Source organism: Oncorhynchus clarkii, chromosome 24 (assembly GCF_045791955.1).
Source record: "Oncorhynchus clarkii lewisi isolate Uvic-CL-2024 chromosome 24, UVic_Ocla_1.0, whole genome shotgun sequence".
NCBI lineage: Eukaryota > Metazoa > Chordata > Actinopteri > Salmoniformes > Salmonidae > Oncorhynchus > Oncorhynchus clarkii.
In genome coordinates, this window is record NC_092170.1 from 8,724,887 (window position 1) to 8,744,264 (window position 19,378).

The window sequence follows — 19,378 nt, forward strand, 5'->3', positions numbered from 1 at the left end:
CAACCTTTCGCATCATTACCAGTCATGTCAGCTATAGTAGCATTACATATGATTGTAAATGGGTTATTATTACAAATTATTGTATTGTATACTATACAAAGCTGCGCATGCAGGATATCGGGAAAATATGCAGACGTTTCATAAATCTACGTCATTTCCGGGATGATAGAGAGGCAATGACAGCTTGATCAACAACAAGACATTTACACAGAACAGATCAATAAAGGTGAGTTTGGAAATGCGAAAATATGAAATGTATATATATTACTTTAGATTATATCTAGCTAATGCAATCGTATTATGACAATAGTAGTTGCGTCATGTTGATGCATTGTCTTTGCATGGGTCGTTCAATGATGCTGACTGTGGAGTCTGGACCAATCTCTGACCATTCGTAGAAGAGTATATGCAATGTACAGTAACGTTTTAGATAGCTAATCTAGCTAGCTAATCGTACTAGTGTAATCGTAATACATTGCAAGCTAGCAAACCACTGATCCTGCAGATAACTAGCAGCTGAAAGCTACTGTCAAATTGTACAGAATGTTTACGTGTAATGTTTCTGAAATCACGTTGTAATCAGCCTCGAGGTTTATCCTATAAAATACATAAATATGTCATGCTTGACATATTTATTTTCCCAGCGTAGCGTTGTCCGTTCACTGTTTTTATTGTTTTGTGTTCTTTTTCATGATCGGTTTGATCTGCACGTAATTGTCCCTGATATCATTGCCATATTTTTAGCTAACGTTAGCTCTCTGCAGTAAATTACTCATTATGTACATTTGCTGTACTGGAGCACTAACTAGTATATCAAATACTTAATTTGAGCAATATCTGACCTGTAAATGAGCTAGATAGCTGTGACAAGGATTTGGCATGGATTGCACAAACAATGTTTGGCTTGACATTGACAGAAATGTAATTGGCAATAGCACAAACAGATATGAACCAGGCTAATTATTCGCACAATCTCATGACCATATTTGAACCTCAGGAAAAAAATATATTTCAGTTGGTCCTTTTATTCCTTCTATTCTGAAGTTAACAGCACCATATTATGGTCAGTTTATGTGCCTATTGATGTTCATCAGAGCCAAGCTATTCACAAAACATAATACAACGTCGGGGACATAACTTAGCCAGAGTTCCCCAACTTGGGTCCCGCAGGTGATTTTGTTATTTGACCCCCCCCCCAAGTTTTCTCAGCAAAATGTCCAAAAATGTTTAAAATGTCGGACATAAAAGACTGAAAACACCAGATTATCAGCGCCAAGTGATTTTAATTTAGGAAATCTGTTCCAAAGTATTCTCACGCATAATAGAGAGATATAGTATAAGTGATCATATAATGTAAGCAAGGTTTGAAAGTATTATGTTTTAGTCAAATATTATATCTGTTTGGGTTCTTGCGGTCAATTTGCAGCCTACAAATGATTTGTAATGGTGTTTCCGGTCCCCTGACCATCTGCTCAAGAATAAATCAGCCCACGGCTGAATCTAGTTGAACGTCCCTGGACTGGGCTATAGCCTAGTCAAACGAATATAATGAGTAGACCTAGGCCTATTTACAATCGAAATTCATTTCCATGCTGATATTTGTTTTACCTGCCCCTCAAAGTTATGCTTTAACAAGTCAAAAATGCAAAAGCATTTATGTAGATTTCTTTAAGGTCATTTGAATATCATGCATAACTGCATATGGTTTGTTTTGATTCCAGTGTCTCACGTGGTGCCTGCGTGTCCCTCCTGTTCACCTAGCAGCCCCTCACTGGAGAGAAGTCTGAAGGAGGAGGGCTCAGCCTCTCTTCCTCTGCCCAGTCAGCCACTATGGAGTAAGCATTGAGAATTATAGAGATATCATCTTTATAAATGTCCCATTATGGCATCTGTGAGCACACAGCCAGCGCCATCACAGATAGAACAAGAAGCCAGATGTTTCATCATATGTATAAATCAAGTATGGTGAGGAGAGGAAGGCCAGTGGCCGGCAGTGGGAGAGTATGGAGCGAGATGGAACTGGGCCGAAATTCTGCAGATTTTTCTCATCGATGAAAAGCCCGACCTCAATGCAGTTTTCTGTTCCCAAAACTACAATCTATTGCAAACAGAGTGCACTAAGTTTGGTAGATTTCAAAAAATGGCATTGTTTACAAAGAGTGCAAGGGCAAATTGAGTTATTGCACACTGTTCGAAGAAGAGATTTGTACTTCCTTTTATACTGGTGTTACTTGCAAATCCGTCCCACCAGCACATGAATGTCCCTCAATTCCAAAAACTGTGTCCCTCTGACAGACCTCTGCAGAAACCCACAACGAGCTGTGATAGTGGACTGGTGGAGAGGAACATTGCTGGAGGTAAGACACTCTTGTTACTGCAGTATCATTGTACTTTATATGACCTATGATCTTCCTCACACTCATATATGTTCATGAAATAATTTTGCTCATATTAGTCAATAACCTAATAGTAACGTGTCACTTTTGTACAATGATAAGTATAAGGATATTATGGATACTGTAATGTATCATTTCCTTTTATTGTTGTCGTAATATAGCAAATATAGGCCATATCCCCTGTTTACTGTGACCTACACGTTCTGGTGAAGTACTTTAATATAATACTATTACTTTCATTTCAGTAAAACCTATACATTATTTATATAGCCAGCAGCAGATGGTGGTTTATCTAGGGCAACCTGCGAGGCGTTCAAAAATGTGTTGTGTTTTTTTCACAGTTGAATATCGAAAGAGACATTTCACCACTTAACGACCTCATTCATCCTCTCCAGCACCATCCCAATATCAACATATTTGAAAAGGATGGGTTTCTTTGTTTTGTTGTCAAACACTACTAACGCTTGCCTGCTCATAGTTGTTTAAAATCACCTGATGCACACCAGATAATGTCATCAGTGTCTCCGGATTGTGTCAGACTTTGCCTGTTCAGTTGGTTAAACATTCAAAAGGCACACACACATCTGAGCTATCTTTATACCCAGGTGCATGGGTACAGTTGAATCAAATGAGAAAAAAAGAAGAAACCCGCAAACTGCTCTTGCTAGTGTCACTGCTCTTTAATAAGCTTTACGTATCGGCCTCACGGCCTTCGTCAGAGCTTTTGTGAGTAAAAAATAAATAAATAGCACCCTTATGTAGACCTAGCCCCGCCCACATCCGTTCCACTCATCGAATGGGGTTGAAGTCGAGGGAAAACAAATAAGTGCTACCAAATGTAACAATATGCATTTCATAAATATTAGAATAAAGTGTATACATAAAACGTATTAAACACGTCTGTAAAACCACAATGAGGACATCGACCTACCAAGCAAGTTTTCATAAATCAAGAAAAACGTCAGAGTAATGTGAAATAGGGGCATAATTGATGTTCACATTTACAACATAACATACATAGGCATTTCATCATTAAGACCTTTAGGAAACAATGTCTGGAGGGTGAAAATCCCCCAAAAATGATATTTTACTCAGAGTATTATTGATATCACCTCACCTGTCTGATATCTTAACTTTCTCTATGCCACAAAATGTACTGCGACTGGATAATCCCTGTCGTTTCTCCCGATTGAACTTTTGCGTTCACAGATTCTCTGTTTGAGAGAACGAGAGGTTTTTCCTACATAGCACAGCCCACATGGACATTTAATCATGTAGATAACAAAGGTGGTGGAGCGCGTAATAATGTCATTCATTTGAGGAAGGCCGTGAGGCCGATACGTAAAGCTTATTAAAGATCAGTGAATACTATCAAGAGCAGTGTGCGGGTTTCTTAATCTTTCCTCAATTGGTTAAACATGAAATATTATGTCCAAAGAGCAGAAGTCTATCCACTTTTTCAATTCATTTGTTTTTGGTTTCGACAACATAATCCAGACAAACAGTTTGAGAATCACCGATTATAGGCCCGCCCTTTTCTCAGGCGTTCAGAGGGCTATATGGGAAAGTCTCCCTGTGTTTTACTGAGAAGGACTTCGGGACAGACGACTGAATGTGTTATTATGCTCTGTCTGTTTGGTCTCCAAGGTATTCATATCAAGCAGCATCAACTGAATGACCATGTGAAAGAGTAACTGTTAACATGCCCGATTGAAATACTGTAGATGAAAATAGAATGTGTCGTATGTGAATAGCCTACTTTCCAGTGAACAACTGGTATGTAAATTGTATAGCTGTTTAGAAGGTGAAACAGGTTAGGCTAGCGTTAGTGATGGGCGAGCCCCTCCAAGTGATTGGACGTGAGTGTGAAGGTGAATGACTTCCACTATTGTCTCAGCCAGCTGACTCTGCCACGCTAACCTCTATGAGTGTGTGGCTCTTTTACCACTTCGGCGTCCCAGCCGACCCAGAGGGGATGTGGGACAGTGGGGCCGTGGATCCACCCGAGGAGGAGGGCCGCACCTTCATGCAGGTTCTCAGCGAGAAGTACAGCCCGGAGAACTTCCCGTACCGCCGATGGCCCGGCATGGGCGTGGTGGTAGTGCCAACTCTCCCACAGGGCTCGCCCATGAAAGGTGAGGACTTCAATATGATCCATCCACAGTTTTACCCATTGAACCCTGTTTTAAAAACGCCATTGGCATCCCTGAGTAGGTTCCTTCCTCTTCGGCAGCTCAGTTAAGATGAAGATGAGGATGAGGATTATGATGATTGAGCGATGGTAGAGAGAGGCCAGGTTTACTCAAGTCATTCTGCTCTCTCTCTCTCTCTCTCTCCAGATCGTTTGAACCTTCCCAGTGTGCTCGTCCTGGCTGGCTGTGGAATCAGCCATGCGGGAGAGCAGAGAGAGATCGCAGCCTTCTGTGCCCACGTGATGGAGCTCGACCTGTCCCAGAACAAGCTCCAGGACTGGCATGAGGTGGGTGGGCTCAACTAGGGTACTCTGTCAAGATGGGAAACATTGAGTACATTTAGTATAAGAATTGGGTACATTTTATAGTAACTTTGTACATTAATTCCTCTACCAGTATGCAATCTCACCCATATCCTTGTAGCTAGTTACATGTGTGAATAATTATATTGAGGACGTCACACTAAGTATGAAGCCACTCCTTTCAGATCAGTAAGATTGTGTCAAACATCCCCAACCTGGACTTCCTCAACCTGAGCTCCAACCCGCTAAGTGAGGTTGTCTTGGAGCCTAGCGGTGCTAAGGCCTTTGCCCGAGTCCGACGCCTGGTCCTCAACAACACTCAAGTGTCCTGGAACACGGTGCTCGTACTAACACGGGAGATGCCTGAGTAAGATCAACCTTGATGCTACACTGCTTTTAAACACCTTTTTTATTTAGCAAAGGCAACTTCTGATTGTTCACTTCTCAAGACGGAAAATGTTGTTTTCCTAAGTCAGCAAGAGGGATTTTGTGTCTTTCTCGAGTATTGTGGACTGGAGAGAGTAGTGAGTGGTTATCTATCATGAGGTCCAGGTTGCAGGCAGCCAACAGTACATTACAGTAGAAGCATTAAGACAAGTTAATGGTCTATATATAATGGTCTGTGTTGCTCCCTGCCCTGCCCGCCAGGCTGGAAGAGCTGTTCCTGTGCCTTAATGAGTACACCACCGTGTCAGCCTCTACTGTGCCCTGCCCCACACTGCGCCTGCTGCACATCACCGACAACAACCTGCAGGACTGGGCCGAGGTGCGCAAGATTGGGCCCATGTTCCCCGGCCTGGAAACTCTGGTTATGGCCAACTGTAACCTGAGCTCCATTCAGGACTCCGAAGACATGCTGCGGCGCCTCTTCCCCAACCTACGCAGCATCAATCTGCACAACTCAGGTATCAACCAGAGCAGAATATTGGGGTTGTGTCCTTCACTGGCAACTGTCCTTGGATATTTTAAGTGCACCCAATATCCTTATCGCTAACACTCCCCTCTACTTGGTCTGTCTGTCTGTCTGTCTGTCTGTCTGTCCCCCCCTTCTCCCATTCCCACCATCCTCTTTGACCATCAGTTATCTCAAACGTTTGTGTCAGAGCCAGGGCACAAATGTAAAGATCCTTCTTTTTGACTGCTTATGGAAGTTATGAGTTTTAATCTCATTGACTAATAAGGTGTATGTGGGTGTGCGGTCTGCTATGCGTCTCTGTGTGTGCCAGGTCTTAACCGATGGGAGGACATAGAGAAGCTGAACCAGTTTCCTAAACTGGAAGATGTGAGGCTGCAGGGGATTCCCTTACTGCAGACCTATACCAACACAGAGCGTCGGAGCCTCATGGTATCACAGTAAGTTTCTCTGGGAGCTACTGGGTGAGTGAGGCAACCACACAGACCTCAACACACAAATGAGTTGAAAGATCTCATTTTTCACTGAGTGCGGTTGCATGCACACAATAATGCGATTTAATGTAGTAGTTTGATTAAAACGTTTACATGCTTTGCAAGAAGAACAATTTCCCTAACAACCCTGTTTATAAGGACACAGGTTACCCGATGGCAATTTTTTTTTTGCCAATCAAAATAAACATTCTACCACAGCCACCTTGTTATTTTTGGTTAAGCAGTTTTCTTTCAGAGTTCGGACATTATAAAGTTTGTCTGTGAAAACTACTTCTAAGACGGATACATTCAGTTGTTCCGAACTCACTTCACTCGCGCTAAAGAGCGAGACTCGCTCGGCTGGTGTCGGCACATACACAGATCAAATACAGCGCTGGAACACAGATTAAGGTGTTTACATGTCCTAATAATTTGAAAGATTATTCAGAAAACCAGGTGTTTTAATCGGCGTGTGCTGACTTCAATTTTGACCGTACGCCGATTATGATAAGCAGAGTGAGGTGTTTACATGACTACTGCATAATCTTCCTACTGCCATAATCAGTTTAATATCAAATTATTACTGTGCCTGTAAACATACTCACTGTGACATTGCATTAACACAGACACACACACAATACTTCAACAGTGCCATATATCTAGATAGTGAAAAGCTCAACCTTCATCCTCGCAGCCTGCCCTCTGTATCATCGCTCAATGGCAGTGTGGTGACGGACGGGGAGAGAGAGGACTCCGAGAGGTTCTTCATCCGTTACCATGTCGACTACCCAGAGGAGGAGCTACCTTACAGGTGTACAACACTGTGCTTCTCCTTTCACTGATCCAGTGAGACTGCATATATCCATTCAAAAGGATTTGGCACATACTTAACTGGCTTAATTGTAGTATCAGGTGCCTATTAAAATGTGTACATTAAAAATCGAATCTTCACATTCATTAAAAATAATTACAATAACCTCACCTCACCGTAATGTAAATGTAGTGTGTTTGTGTGTTGCTAAACCCGTTTTTACCTGCCGTCCTAGGTATCACTGCCTGGTGACTAAATACGGGAAGCTGGAACCCTTGGCTGAGATCGACCTTCGACCCCGCTGCCACGCCAAGGTGGAGGTGCACTGCGAGGACAAAGTGGAGGAGGTGAGTATCCGCCTGGACCAGACTGTGGCCGAGCTGAAGAAACAGCTGAGGACAGTGGTGCAGCTGTCGGCCAATCAGATGCGTCTTTACTACATCGACAAGGAGTGTGTCTTTGGGCCGGAGGAGATGAAGTACCACACCAGAGCCCTCCACTCCTACAGTATCCAGGACGGGGACGAACTCCTGGTGGTGCCTAAAGCTGGCCGGGGGACTACCACCACTGCCAAACCACTATCAAACCTTAACTCCAAAACCTTAACTCCCCCGCCTTAGAAATATAATAACTAGAACGGTCCACCTATCATGGCACATTGACTTGAATGGGTAATGCAGTTCTAGTAATTATATTTCTATGCTCATACCCTTCCCCATCCTATTCTTGTCTGAAGAATGCCCTGCACCCCTCCTTACGCCCATCCTATGTTTTACATTCAGTGTGGGACACACTATCAGGAATAACAGCAACTCTGACTCTGATTCTGACTGGCTTGCGTTTCACCTCACAGCACCACACATGCACACACACACCAATTAATCAGAACAAATGTGTCTTGTATGCTGCCCTCGAAAGGTGTGCGTATTATGTGTGACTGAGTCCCCTCTGTCTTGGTGTAACGCCTCTGCCCTTGACTCCTAAAAAGGCTATCTTTTGGGGAAGGAGCACAGGAGATATTGCGGAGTACAACCACAGTATCTTTTATCTTTAAGACAATCTCCCATTTGCATACCCTGTGGTGTGCAGAGGATGTTGATGAAAGGATATGGTATACTGCTGTGCCACAGACTCTGTTTTGAGTGTACTAGGTTGATTGTACTGTAGCTAACGGAAGTCTTCATCGCGCCGTGTCATTCCACTTCCTCACAAGACCGAGCCATAGTTTTTGATGGGTTATTCTAAGTTAGGTTTAGTTCTCCTACGTTGAATTCAGTAAGATTAGTATTTTTGGAGGATACTTGATATTCAAACTCAAATCGTGTTGAGCTTTCAAATGGTTTTTCCTTTGGCCAGTTGTATCATAGTGTTTATAGGATATTGATGCCTCTGACTGAAATCATTGATGTACCATAGAGTGCTGCATGAGACTGTTCTTTCCTATGTGTGTTTTTATGTAGTTTGTGTGGATCCTTCCACTGTCTGGGACCGTCCGTACATGTTAAGCCTAAATTACGTTTGAACACCTATTGACGCGTTTGCTTCTGTGCCAGAGCCAAAGTATCTCAGGTCTATTGCAGACAGAGGCTTTGTGTGTTCACCAAAGATTTGTATGAACTCTGTGTACTGTTCATTGCATTGTTGATGCATTTTCCTTGTGTGTGAAGAGGCTCATGCTTGGTGTTATTTTTGTCATTGCGAGGGCAAAGGTCACTATGTCAGTAGCGGTTGTCTGGGACAGTAGAACTAAGGCATTGCTTGGTACTTCACAGCCAAGGGACACCGCCACTTTAAATCCCAATTTACAGGCTGTTTGTTTCCCTGTTGGATCTTAATTTACATCATTTGTTGTATTATGTCATTGTCTGATTTGGAAGACAGTAAAGTATTGGAAGATGCGCTTAGTAGAGCTAGATCTCTCTAAAGATTGGAAACTAGACAATAGCAGCATATTTCATACCGCTTGTTGTATTCATTTAGTCATTACAACATTGTAATGAGCAGTAAGGGTCCGTTATTTTTGGTAGGCATAATATTTCTATGTTGCTTAGATGGCTACTCGGTTACTCTAGACAGCTTCTCTTGGTTAGTGAACCCATGTTTTAATGTAGTCAGTATGCACTGGCAATCAATCAATCAATCAATCAATCAAATGTATTTATAAAGCCCTTTTTACATCAGCCGATGTCACAAAGTGCTATACAGAAACCCAACCTAAGACCCCAAACAGCAAGCAATGCAGATGTAGAAGCACGGTGGCTAGGAAAAACTCCCTAGAAAGGCTGGAACCTAGGAAGAAACCTAGAGAGGAACCAGGGTTTGAGGGGTGGCCAGTCCTCGTTCATAGATGACCAGCAGGGTCAAATAATAATAATCACAGTGGTTGTCGAGGGTGCAACAGGTCAGCACCTCAGGAGTACATGTCAGTTGGCTTTTCATAGCCGATCATTCAGAGTTAGACACAGCAGGTGCGGTAGAGAGAGAGGGTCGAAAAACAGCACGTCCGGGACTAGGTAGCACGTCCGGTGAACAGGTCAGGGTTCTATAGCCGCAGGCAGAACAGTTGAAACTGGAGCAGCAGCACAACCAGGTGGACTGGAGACAGCAAGGGGTCTTCAGGCCAGGTAGTCCTGAGGCATGGTCTTAGGGCTCAGGTCCTCCGAGAGAGAAAAAGAGAGAGAGAATTAGAGTGAGCATACTTAAATTCACACAGGACACCAGATAAGACAGGGGAAATACTCCAGACATAACAGACTGACCCTAGCCCCCAGACACATAAACTATTGCAGCATAATTACTGGAGGCTGAGACAGGAGGGGTCGGGAGACACTGTGGCCCTGTCCGACTATACCCCCGGACAGAGCCAACCAGGCAGGATATAACCCCACCCACTGGCAGGCACACTAATGCATTAATGTGAATATTGAGAGTGGCACTGTCTAAAGGGATAAAGATTTAATCAAATATAAAGGAATAAAACATTAATTTGATTCTGGAGCCATGGCTCAATGTACATTTAGATAATGTCATATGCCTAGATGTAATGGCTTCCCGTGATTTCTGAAATAATGTTTTAGTGTAGGCAGTAGACACTACTACTAACAATGTGTGACAGAATTGAGAGTGGCACAGTACAGTAATTAAAGGAAAATTGAATCCGCTATAGGCTAATGGTATGCGACAGTCATCTGAGCCCGTTCATCCAGTTCATACTGCAGTGATGCCTTTTATTTCCATTTCATCATCATCATCAACATAGCACATATAAGGATTCTGAATCAAGTTATCAACTTATATCTGCTAGAGTTTGACATGCAGAAATGTGTCATTTTAATGCAATTTTAATGTATAATATTTATTTATTTATTTTTGTGTGACACTTTCCCTAGTAGTGTCAGCACACACTGAATTGATGCACTAGTTATTTTCATGATCAGTATGTTTTCGGGTAAAGGATTTGTTTAGCATCTATTTCAGGTCACCACCTTACTTTAGTCTGTGTTTAATAGCCAATGCTTTATACTTCATTTATGTGTTATTTGTTTTCCGGAGTAGTACAAATATTTATCGCTGTTGTGGGTTAGTGCCTATCCTGAACCGCAAATTATTTATAAAGCCATTATGCAGCTCCACAATAATCAGGTACAGTACATATATCTCCTGCTGTTCTGTTGTAGGTATGAATCCTTCTGCTTATTCAACCTAACCTTGTGTATTCTCATCATTGTGTAAAAATGTGGAAAGAAGAAAGGGATACTAAAGTAATGTACCACTTACTGTTGTATTGAAGGGAATGGTTTAAATGTGGCAAAAGAATCTGAGAATTTCAGCCACATTACAGGCTAGGTAAACCGGGCAGCTAGCTACATTGAAATTAGCATGATTCTAAACACCTGATATATGTGTGTTCCATGAGTTCAACCAGTATAGAGACTGTTTTCTGATTGTCTGCCTCCTGGATGTAACAATGCTGTCCAAATGTGTTTACTACAGTACATGCAAATGTTTAGAAAAGGTATATTTGTGTGGCATAAATATAAGTATGGAACATGTATCATTCAATGATGGCTGTATGAGTTTGTATGATTGAATGCAATTTATATGGCAGATGAGCAGATTGACGTAATTCCTCTGAACTCCATATTAGTCACCTGTGTAGAGAAAGATGCATACAAGAATAAACAGCAGTGTTCTTTCTACAGTGTAGTATTCAATTATTCTACTATTACTTTGACTGAGATGTTGAAGACCGATGCTGTCGATGCAGTCATTGCTATCAGCCTCCTTTTTTTTTTTGTACAGCTGGCTTATTATGAAGTTGTCTGTGGTATTGTTGCCAGTCCCAGTTGTCTTACCTTCCATTGCCTTGATGGAAGTTACAAAAAAATGGCCCCATTTCAGCTCAAATACATTACAACAATGTAAATCCAAATAAATGTGGGGCGTTTTTTTTAGGGTATGGGACTTATAGAGGTGCTGCTATGATAATGTTAAAGATTATGTTGGCTTCTAAACCTTTCTTTTGATAAGAGGTGAAAAAACATTCAATGACACAATTTTAATGATTTGTAATATGTGAATTGTCCCCCTCCTAAATTCCAAAAAAAGACAATCGGTCACTGCAGTGTGAGTAACTAGACTGCAAATAACTACATTATTCTTATCAGCTTTGGTAGCTGTGAAACCAACTAAAATATTTATAACCAACACACATGCACCTTTTAATTTTTTAAATGTTACCTAGACAAGTCAGTTAAGAACAAATTCTTATTTGCAATGACGCCCTATGGGATTCCCAGTCACAGCCGGTTGTGATACAGCCTGGATTTGAACCATAGTGTCTGTAGTGATGCCTCTAGCACTGAGATGCAGTGCCCAAGCCCAATGTTTGTCATTGAACATTGCATTTAAAAAAAAACAATATTTAATGGTGTTGTGTGTGTGTATATTATGTGGTATTACTGAATTCCAAATCTAACATTTTGAAATGTCATAACCACTATGCTTATCGGTAACCATGACATCTATGAACATGTCTGTGGTTATGTGACCAGAGAGACTAGAACATCTTTGTTGTGACGTAACAGGCTCTCATTATGACACAACGCTGCCCTCTTCTGGATTGTCGAGTTTTATCTTGATTATTTTTTCCGAGCCGTGTGTGGTCTTGGCCACGAACAGCAATCAAGGAAAGGCAAGCAAAGAGAGTCAGAGTGGGGTCTAGAACCCCACGGACGCAATGGGATTTATGATAAAGAGAAAATTGTTTTGCAAGCAGTTGTGTGGGATCAGATCAGATGTGAACGTGAGTGTGTGGACCTGAATTAGCGTGGGGGTCTTTTTCTCTGTGTGCTGTTTACATCCGTCGCCAAGGTGATCGTGAGGGAGGCGGTCCTCTGCTTTTACGTTCGTGGACAGGAATAAACCAATCCACGACAGCTATTTGCTGAACTAACGTCACAGTTAAAGAGAAAGGTCTGTTACTTGGTCAGCTAAAAACTATTGAAATGCAAAGGCAGTGATAGCTATTTTATGTTAAATGTTATCGGTTCAGCATACCGATATTCAAAACTGCGGTCTAACGACGCCGATAGGCCAGCTAGAAGCCACTTTGGGGACGCTCTGCCAGTCGGACTGACAACAGACGGGATGATCTCAGACTGGGGGTGAGTGAAGAATGCAGTGGCCACTGGCCAGTGGCTGCAGGCAAACCTTGGAACAGTTGATTTCTTGCCACTCTGATAGTTTATCTAAAATGTGTATGCTTCAATCTCGTAGTATGAATGCAGCTAAGCTAAAAACCGGTGGTCTTGAGTCACAATCAGATGCTTAGCTAAAAAGAAACCCGTCCCTTGTAATAAAAAATACACGCCCGCGCTCTGACTCGTTCGCGCGCACACTCTGCTAACACGTTAGCTAGCCTAGCTAGCCAACTTGCTTGCCCTGGGACTGGTAGTGAGTGATATGTGGTTCTAGCCAACTGCTGCGGTATAGAAACTCCGGGAGCTGCTAGCCCCTAGTGTATTGGCGGTTAGTCCATAAACTGTGCCCCCGTACAGTACACCCACGCCCTTCCCTGCACTCAAAGTAGCTCATCAGCCCAGGGTTTCAGTTTTCATCACTCAACTATCCATTATGTGATATGCATTTCAAACCGGACAGTGTAATATTGCGGAAGAACTACCCCCATTCTTAAAACAGTCCTAACACAATTTATGACAATAGCTGCCTGTTTGTATCCTAATGGTGTCATACACCCGTTATAATATAAATATAATTTATAGTTTTAATATAAACTAGCCATGGTTAGTTGTTGATAATCAATGTGTAAATTAGTATTTTTTCCACTTTTGGATGAAACTGGACATTTCACTGACTTCCATTCCTTGTAGGTGTACAATGAAAACCCCTTTAGATAACAGAGAGAGCACATCCCAGTGGTTGCTGCTGGCCTACACAGCGTGGCCTATTCGTGGCCTATAAAAAACCTTAATGCTAATCCTTTAAGAGCAAATTGGAATGCCAATGAGTGTTGAGTGACCTGTGGAGGTCATAGGCAACTGCTATATTTACCGTCTCTGTAACTTGATCTCTGGCATTCTGGATCGCAGTGCTCATACAATCCCTCCCTGGCTCCTCTCACTCTGGAGCCACAGCCTCCTATGCAGCACCCTACCCTGCCTGTCCGCTTGATACGCCACTGGTGAGCCTCTTCACCAATTTGCACTTTGTTTCCCTTTTTACGAGGGTACCTTTCTGTTATTTTCCCTGACAATCATTGTGTTTTGTTGGCTGTTGGTAGCCTAGGCCTACTGTTTGTTCATTTTGCTTATCCATCTTTTGTTTTGTTGAAGAGACAAGGGATATTGTTTCTCCGAAAATCATCTTGAGACCTATTTATTCATTGGCAATTTTCTGTTGACTGTTACTAGACCTATTCCTTGAACTCTGGCTGTGCCAGTGTTGTGGGGACACAGGTCTGTTGGTATGGTGTGTTTGGACCATAATGGGATGCAAGTGCTGGATTATTAAACTACTCAACAAGTACAGAATGTCTGAAACAGGACTTTAAATAGGAAGGCCAAATCTTTTTTCCTGAAACCATATTTTCAAGGAAGATCATTTTTGTGGATTTGACAACAAGCACTGAAGAATAGTCTACAGTCATTATGCATTTTTTTTTGTATTATAGCTGAACCTAAAATACTGAGAACTTGTTGACTGGAGGCCTGTGGTGAAAGATCACTTGGACCTATTTCTGTGCCTGTCAAGTGATGCAGTTGATGAGGAGGCATGAGATGTGGCCTAGGCTACTTTAGGCTTCCGGTAGATTGTTTTGTTATGGGATGTTTTGCTCCTCCCATAAAGCAGTCATAGAGCAGTGTTGTTTTAATGCAATTCATTGAATTCTGTGTATATTGACGAGGGTAATTGGACATTATCAAATCAGTAATGTTCTAAAATTCATGTTCTAATGGCTCAATATCGAACTGCTAGCCTCAATGCAGTGGTATCCAACAAAGTCCACATTAGCTAGACTGCAAATCCATTACCTTAGTCATTTTCGCCCAGGTAATGTCCGCATGGCTATGTGATGTGTGTCTCTCATTGGATTGTGTCTCTGTCTCCCCACAGGTCTGATCAGTGAGAAGTCCCTGTGACTGTGAATGTGTCTGTGAGGTACATTAGGATGAGCAGGCTCCACTCTATCGCTGCCTGCGGGGACTGAGAGACACCGCTCTATACACAGCAGGTAATCATACACGCGCTGTCAGCAATCAGCATGCATCTCACAAATGCGATGAAAGGCAATACTTTCTTAAGGACTGATGGTACTGAGTACATTGATGGTACTGAGTACATTGGTACTGAAAACATGTTCAAAGGATGCAGTGGCTCACAAGGCAGTTGTAAGTAAAAAAATGGATGTAGCCATCCATTTTTTTACTTATAACAATGATTGTTATTCGCTGCAACTTTGTCCCATCGCTGCAACTCCCTTACGGACTCAGGAGAGGAGAAGGACACATGGCTCTCAACCTCCGAAACACAAGCCTGCCAAGCCACACTGCTTCTTGACGTACTGCTCGCTTAACCCGGAAGCTGCTATAGCTGCTAGAGCGTGATGGGACAAGGAAATCTCGGGTAGCCAAACGCTCCCCTAACCCGGACGACGCAGACCAATTGTGCACAGGCCAAGGGGTCACCTGGCTGTGACACAGCCTGGGATCGAACCCGGGTCTGTAGTGACGTCTCAAGCACTGCGAGGCAGTGCCTAGACCTCTGCGCCACTCGGGATGGTGAAGAATATAACTTAAATGCCTCATGAGCTTAGTTCAACTGTCGTACCTCATCAGGACCCCAAATATAAGCTTGTTTGTAAACAAATTAAATGTAAACAAATAGTATATAGCCCCAAAACATGGTTAAAACTATCATTTTGATATTATTGGTGGTCGCACCTTGCATCCATAGCTTTGTCTATGAACCAACCCCACTTCTCAGCTTTTTGTCAAAACAGGGGTGGCGAAGACACTTTGTTATTGTTTCTACTGCTGATTACCGCTTTAAAGGAGACACAACGTTTGAGTTGACTCTTTTCCCATAAGTATTCAGTACAGAACAACATTTTACACAGTGGCACAGAGCACAGATTGATGGTGTTTAAAATAGTAATGATGTCTAATTGAGCTAATCTTTAGGCCAATGAATAAATGAATAAGGAATGAATTCACTTACAGCAGAGATTGGAGCATCAATCACGCACATATATTGCCCTTTTGGTGGGTCACTTTTAGCTAATGCTCTCATCTGAGGTACAAACAGAAGAAAAGGTTGATATAACTAAATAGGCCTATCTCTCAGCTGATATCAGAGTAGAATCTTTACAAGCGTATGGTACACTGTAAAAAAGCCAACTTAACCAATTTGCTCAATCAGCATTATTCTGTGAGTTGGGTAGACTTCCGAAGGACAGGAAATGGAGCTAATGTGTGAAAGTTTGCTCACAGTGAGGTCAATGTATAAAAACTTGTTGAGTCAAATTACAAATTCATCTTTGGAAGGTATGTTGGTTCAGCTTGGCTATATGCCCAAATGTTTAGCAAACTCACAATGCTATTGCAACTGGTTGCCTTACAATTGTACTTTGAATCAACAAACTCAGCTTGAAGTGAGCTGAATTTGAACAAGCTTGTTGAGTAAAATTACAAATGTATGTTTTCTCAAAATCACTCAAAGCCATAACCATCATTATCATATTTCCCATCATGCTCTATTGCAGGTTGCTTTTCAGAATTGTTTATTTCAATACCTGTATTTTTGCATGTACATTGATTGGTTGAATAATATTATGCAACACAAACATAAATATCATACATTTATATATAAACAAATTGAATCTGTCAGTAATTTGACTTAGGTAGTCTCAATAATCAGTCTTCCCTACCCTGGCAGTCATTCTAAATGCAGGTGATTAAAAGCTCCAATTGTTGGATATTATGTTGAATTGTATGTTTGCTCAAGCTAAAATGTACCTACAATTCAAATTCGGAATGTCTGTTGGTTCAAGCTATATGCCCAAATGTTGAGCAAACTCACAATCCTATTGCAGCTGGTTGCCTTGCAATTGTACGTTGAATCAACGTAGTTTTTTTTGTGCATTGCGTTCTGATGTAGACTCGGCTGGCATGGACAGTTTGGTGCGATTGCCGTTGGGCCGAGTTAGGGCTTTGGCGTCAGTGCAGCCCTCACAGACACGAGTCTCTTTATCTGCTCACATTTCAAGGTAAATATAGCTCCCCCTAAGATCCAACCAACAAGGTACATTACGTGCACTGATTTCTAACAGTATTCCTATGAGAATTTGGTGACCTTATATGAACTCAGCAAAAAAAGAAACGTCCTCTCACTGTCAACTGCGTTTATTTTCAGCAAATTTAACATGTGTAGGTATTTGTATGAACATAACAAGATTCAACAACTGAGACATAAACTGAACAAGTTCCACAGACAGAAATGATATAATGTGTCCCTGAAGAAATGGGGCCGTACTGCACGTTCTGTGCGTGATTTCCTGCAAGACAGGGATGTCAGTGTTCTGCCATGGCCAACGAAGAGCTCAATCCCATTGAGCAGTTATGGGACCTGTTGGATCGGAGGGTGAGGGCTAGGGCCACCCCCCCCAGAAATGTCCGGGAACTTGCAGGTTGGTGGAAGAGTGGGGTAACATCTCACAGCAAGAACTGGCAAATCTGGTGCAGTCCATGAGGAGGAGATGCACTGCAGTACTTAATGCAGCTGGTTACTTTAGATTTTTAACCCCCCCCACCCCCCTTTGTTCAGGGACACATTATATAATTTATGTTAGTCACATGTCTGTGGAACTTGTTCAGTTTATGTCTCAGTTGTTGAATCTTGTTATGTTCATACAAATATTTACACATGTTAAGTTTGCCGAAAATATATGATGAGTTTATATATGATTATATGTTGTTATGGCACAGATTCACAGGGATTGTGCATTTTAGGAGGTAGAAAAACACACGGTAGACTTTCAGTATCTATATCGGTGACGTGCCATAGCTAAGGTAGATAATAATATAGGCTAGTAGGTGAGGAGCATTATATTGCTAGCTAGCTAGCTTGTTTGAGTTACTGTGCCACACTGTCCTGTTATGGTGGCCTGTCTTGATCCCTCTCTGTCAGACTCGGCTACTGGACTTTTTTCACTTGTTTCAGTTGAGGTGCAGGCCTTGTGACTGTTTTGAAAGTGTCAGGCGATCTACTTCGCTATGAGAGCATGAGCATTTTGAAACCCTCTACAGACCTGCGGTAGGCAGTGCTAGGTACCGCCCTGTCCACAGAACCCACAATTTGCGTTAGCACAACACTTTTCACCTGCCTCCCCTCCCAGCACTCCACAGAGAGTCCACGCTGATCTGACATTCTAACATGCAATGTCACGCTGGGTGTAACAGAGCGTTCCTGCGTCGTCACACATTCTATAACCCCTGTTAGGCTGAGAGATCAGAATAACACAGTTACACTGTCATCAGTGGGAGAAGTAGGGATGGACCGAATGTGTGAAAGAGTGGCTCAGTGTGAGGTTTCAGGGTGTAGGCCCTATTCAATTATATAGCCTACACCTGCTTGGGAATCACTGGATTTTCCAGGTAATGATGGTAACAGGAATACAGTGCCTTGCGAAAGTATTCGGCCCCCTTGAACTTTGCGACCTTTTGCCACATTTCAGGCTTCAAACATAAACATATAAAACTGTATTTTTTTGTGAAGAATCAACAACAAGTGGGACACAATCATGAAGTGGAACAACATTTATTGGATATTTCAAACTTTTTTAACAAATCAAAAACTGAAAAATTGGGCGTGCAAAATTATTCAGCCCCTTTACTTTCAGTGCAGCAAACTCTCTCCAGAAGTTCAGTGAGGATCTCTGAATGATCCAATGTTGACCTAAATGACTAATGATGATAAATACAATCCGCCTGTGTGTAATCAAGTCTCTGTATAAATGCACCTGCACTGTGATAGTCTCAGAGGTCCGTTAAAAGCGCAGAGAGCATCATGAAGAACAAGGAACACACCAGGCAGGTCCGAGATACTGTTGTGAAGAAGTTTAAAGCCGGATTTGGATACAAAAAGATTTCCCAAGCTTTAAACATCCCAAGGAGCACTGTGCAAGCGATAATATTGAAATGGAAGGAGTATCAGACCACTGCAAATCTACCAAGACCTGGCCGTCCCTCTAAACTTTCAGCTCATACAAGGAGAAGACTGATCAGAGATGCAGCCAAGAGACCCATGATCACTCTGGATGAACTGCAGAGATCTACAGCTGAGGTGGGAGACTCTGTCCATAGGACAACAATCAGTCGTATATTGCACAAATCTGGCCTTTATGGAAGAGTGGCAAGAAGAAAGCCATTTCTTAAAGATATCCATAAAAAGTGTAGTTTAACGTTTGCCACAAGCCACCTGGGAGACACACCAAACATGTGGAAGAAGGTGCTCTGGTCAGATGAAACCAAAATTGAACTTTTTGGCAACAATGCAAAACGTTATGTTTGGCGTAAAAGCAACACAGCTGAACACACCATCCCCACTGTCAAACATGGTGGTGGCAGCATCATGGTTTGGGCCTGCTTTTCTTCAGCAGGGACAGGGAAGATGGTTAAAATTGATGGGAAGATGGATGGAGCCAAATACAGGACCATTCTGGAAGAAAACCTGATGGAGTCTGCAAAAGACCTGAGACTGGGACGGAGATTT

General features: G+C 42.2%; 2 protein-coding genes across 6 annotated transcripts in view; both read left to right on the plus strand.

Moving 5' to 3' along the window:
- The first annotated feature begins 148 nt into the window (after nt 1-148).
- On the plus strand, nt 149-11,284 carry LOC139382412 (tubulin-specific chaperone cofactor E-like protein). Of its 2 annotated transcripts, none has more exons than XM_071126440.1 (10): nt 149-226; nt 1,722-1,835; nt 2,296-2,357; nt 4,358-4,531; nt 4,736-4,875; nt 5,076-5,257; nt 5,539-5,795; nt 6,117-6,243; nt 6,971-7,087; nt 7,323-11,284. In XM_071126440.1, exons 2-10 carry the CDS (start codon nt 1,831-1,833, stop codon nt 7,705-7,707), a joined length of 1,449 nt encoding a protein of 482 aa, XP_070982541.1. In that variant the 5' UTR covers nt 149-226; nt 1,722-1,830; the 3' UTR covers nt 7,708-11,284. The 2 variants fall into 2 exon arrangements, with proteins under 2 accessions (XP_070982541.1, XP_070982543.1); XM_071126442.1 differs by having other exon boundaries at nt 154-226; nt 4,294-4,531.
- A 993-nt stretch (nt 11,285-12,277) lies between these two features.
- The window catches only part of LOC139383200 (ubiquitin carboxyl-terminal hydrolase 2-like), a 31,226-nt gene continuing 24,125 nt past the window's right edge, over nt 12,278-19,378 (plus strand). The window contains exons 1-2 of one of the 4 annotated variants that reach the window (XM_071127654.1): nt 12,278-12,753; nt 14,723-14,840. The gene's annotated coding sequence lies outside the window, so the exon portion shown is untranslated. Of the gene's footprint in view, nt 12,754-13,682; nt 13,791-14,722; nt 14,841-19,378 lie in introns of those variants that run through there. The other 3 variants (XM_071127656.1, XM_071127653.1, XM_071127655.1) reach the window with 3 other exon arrangements.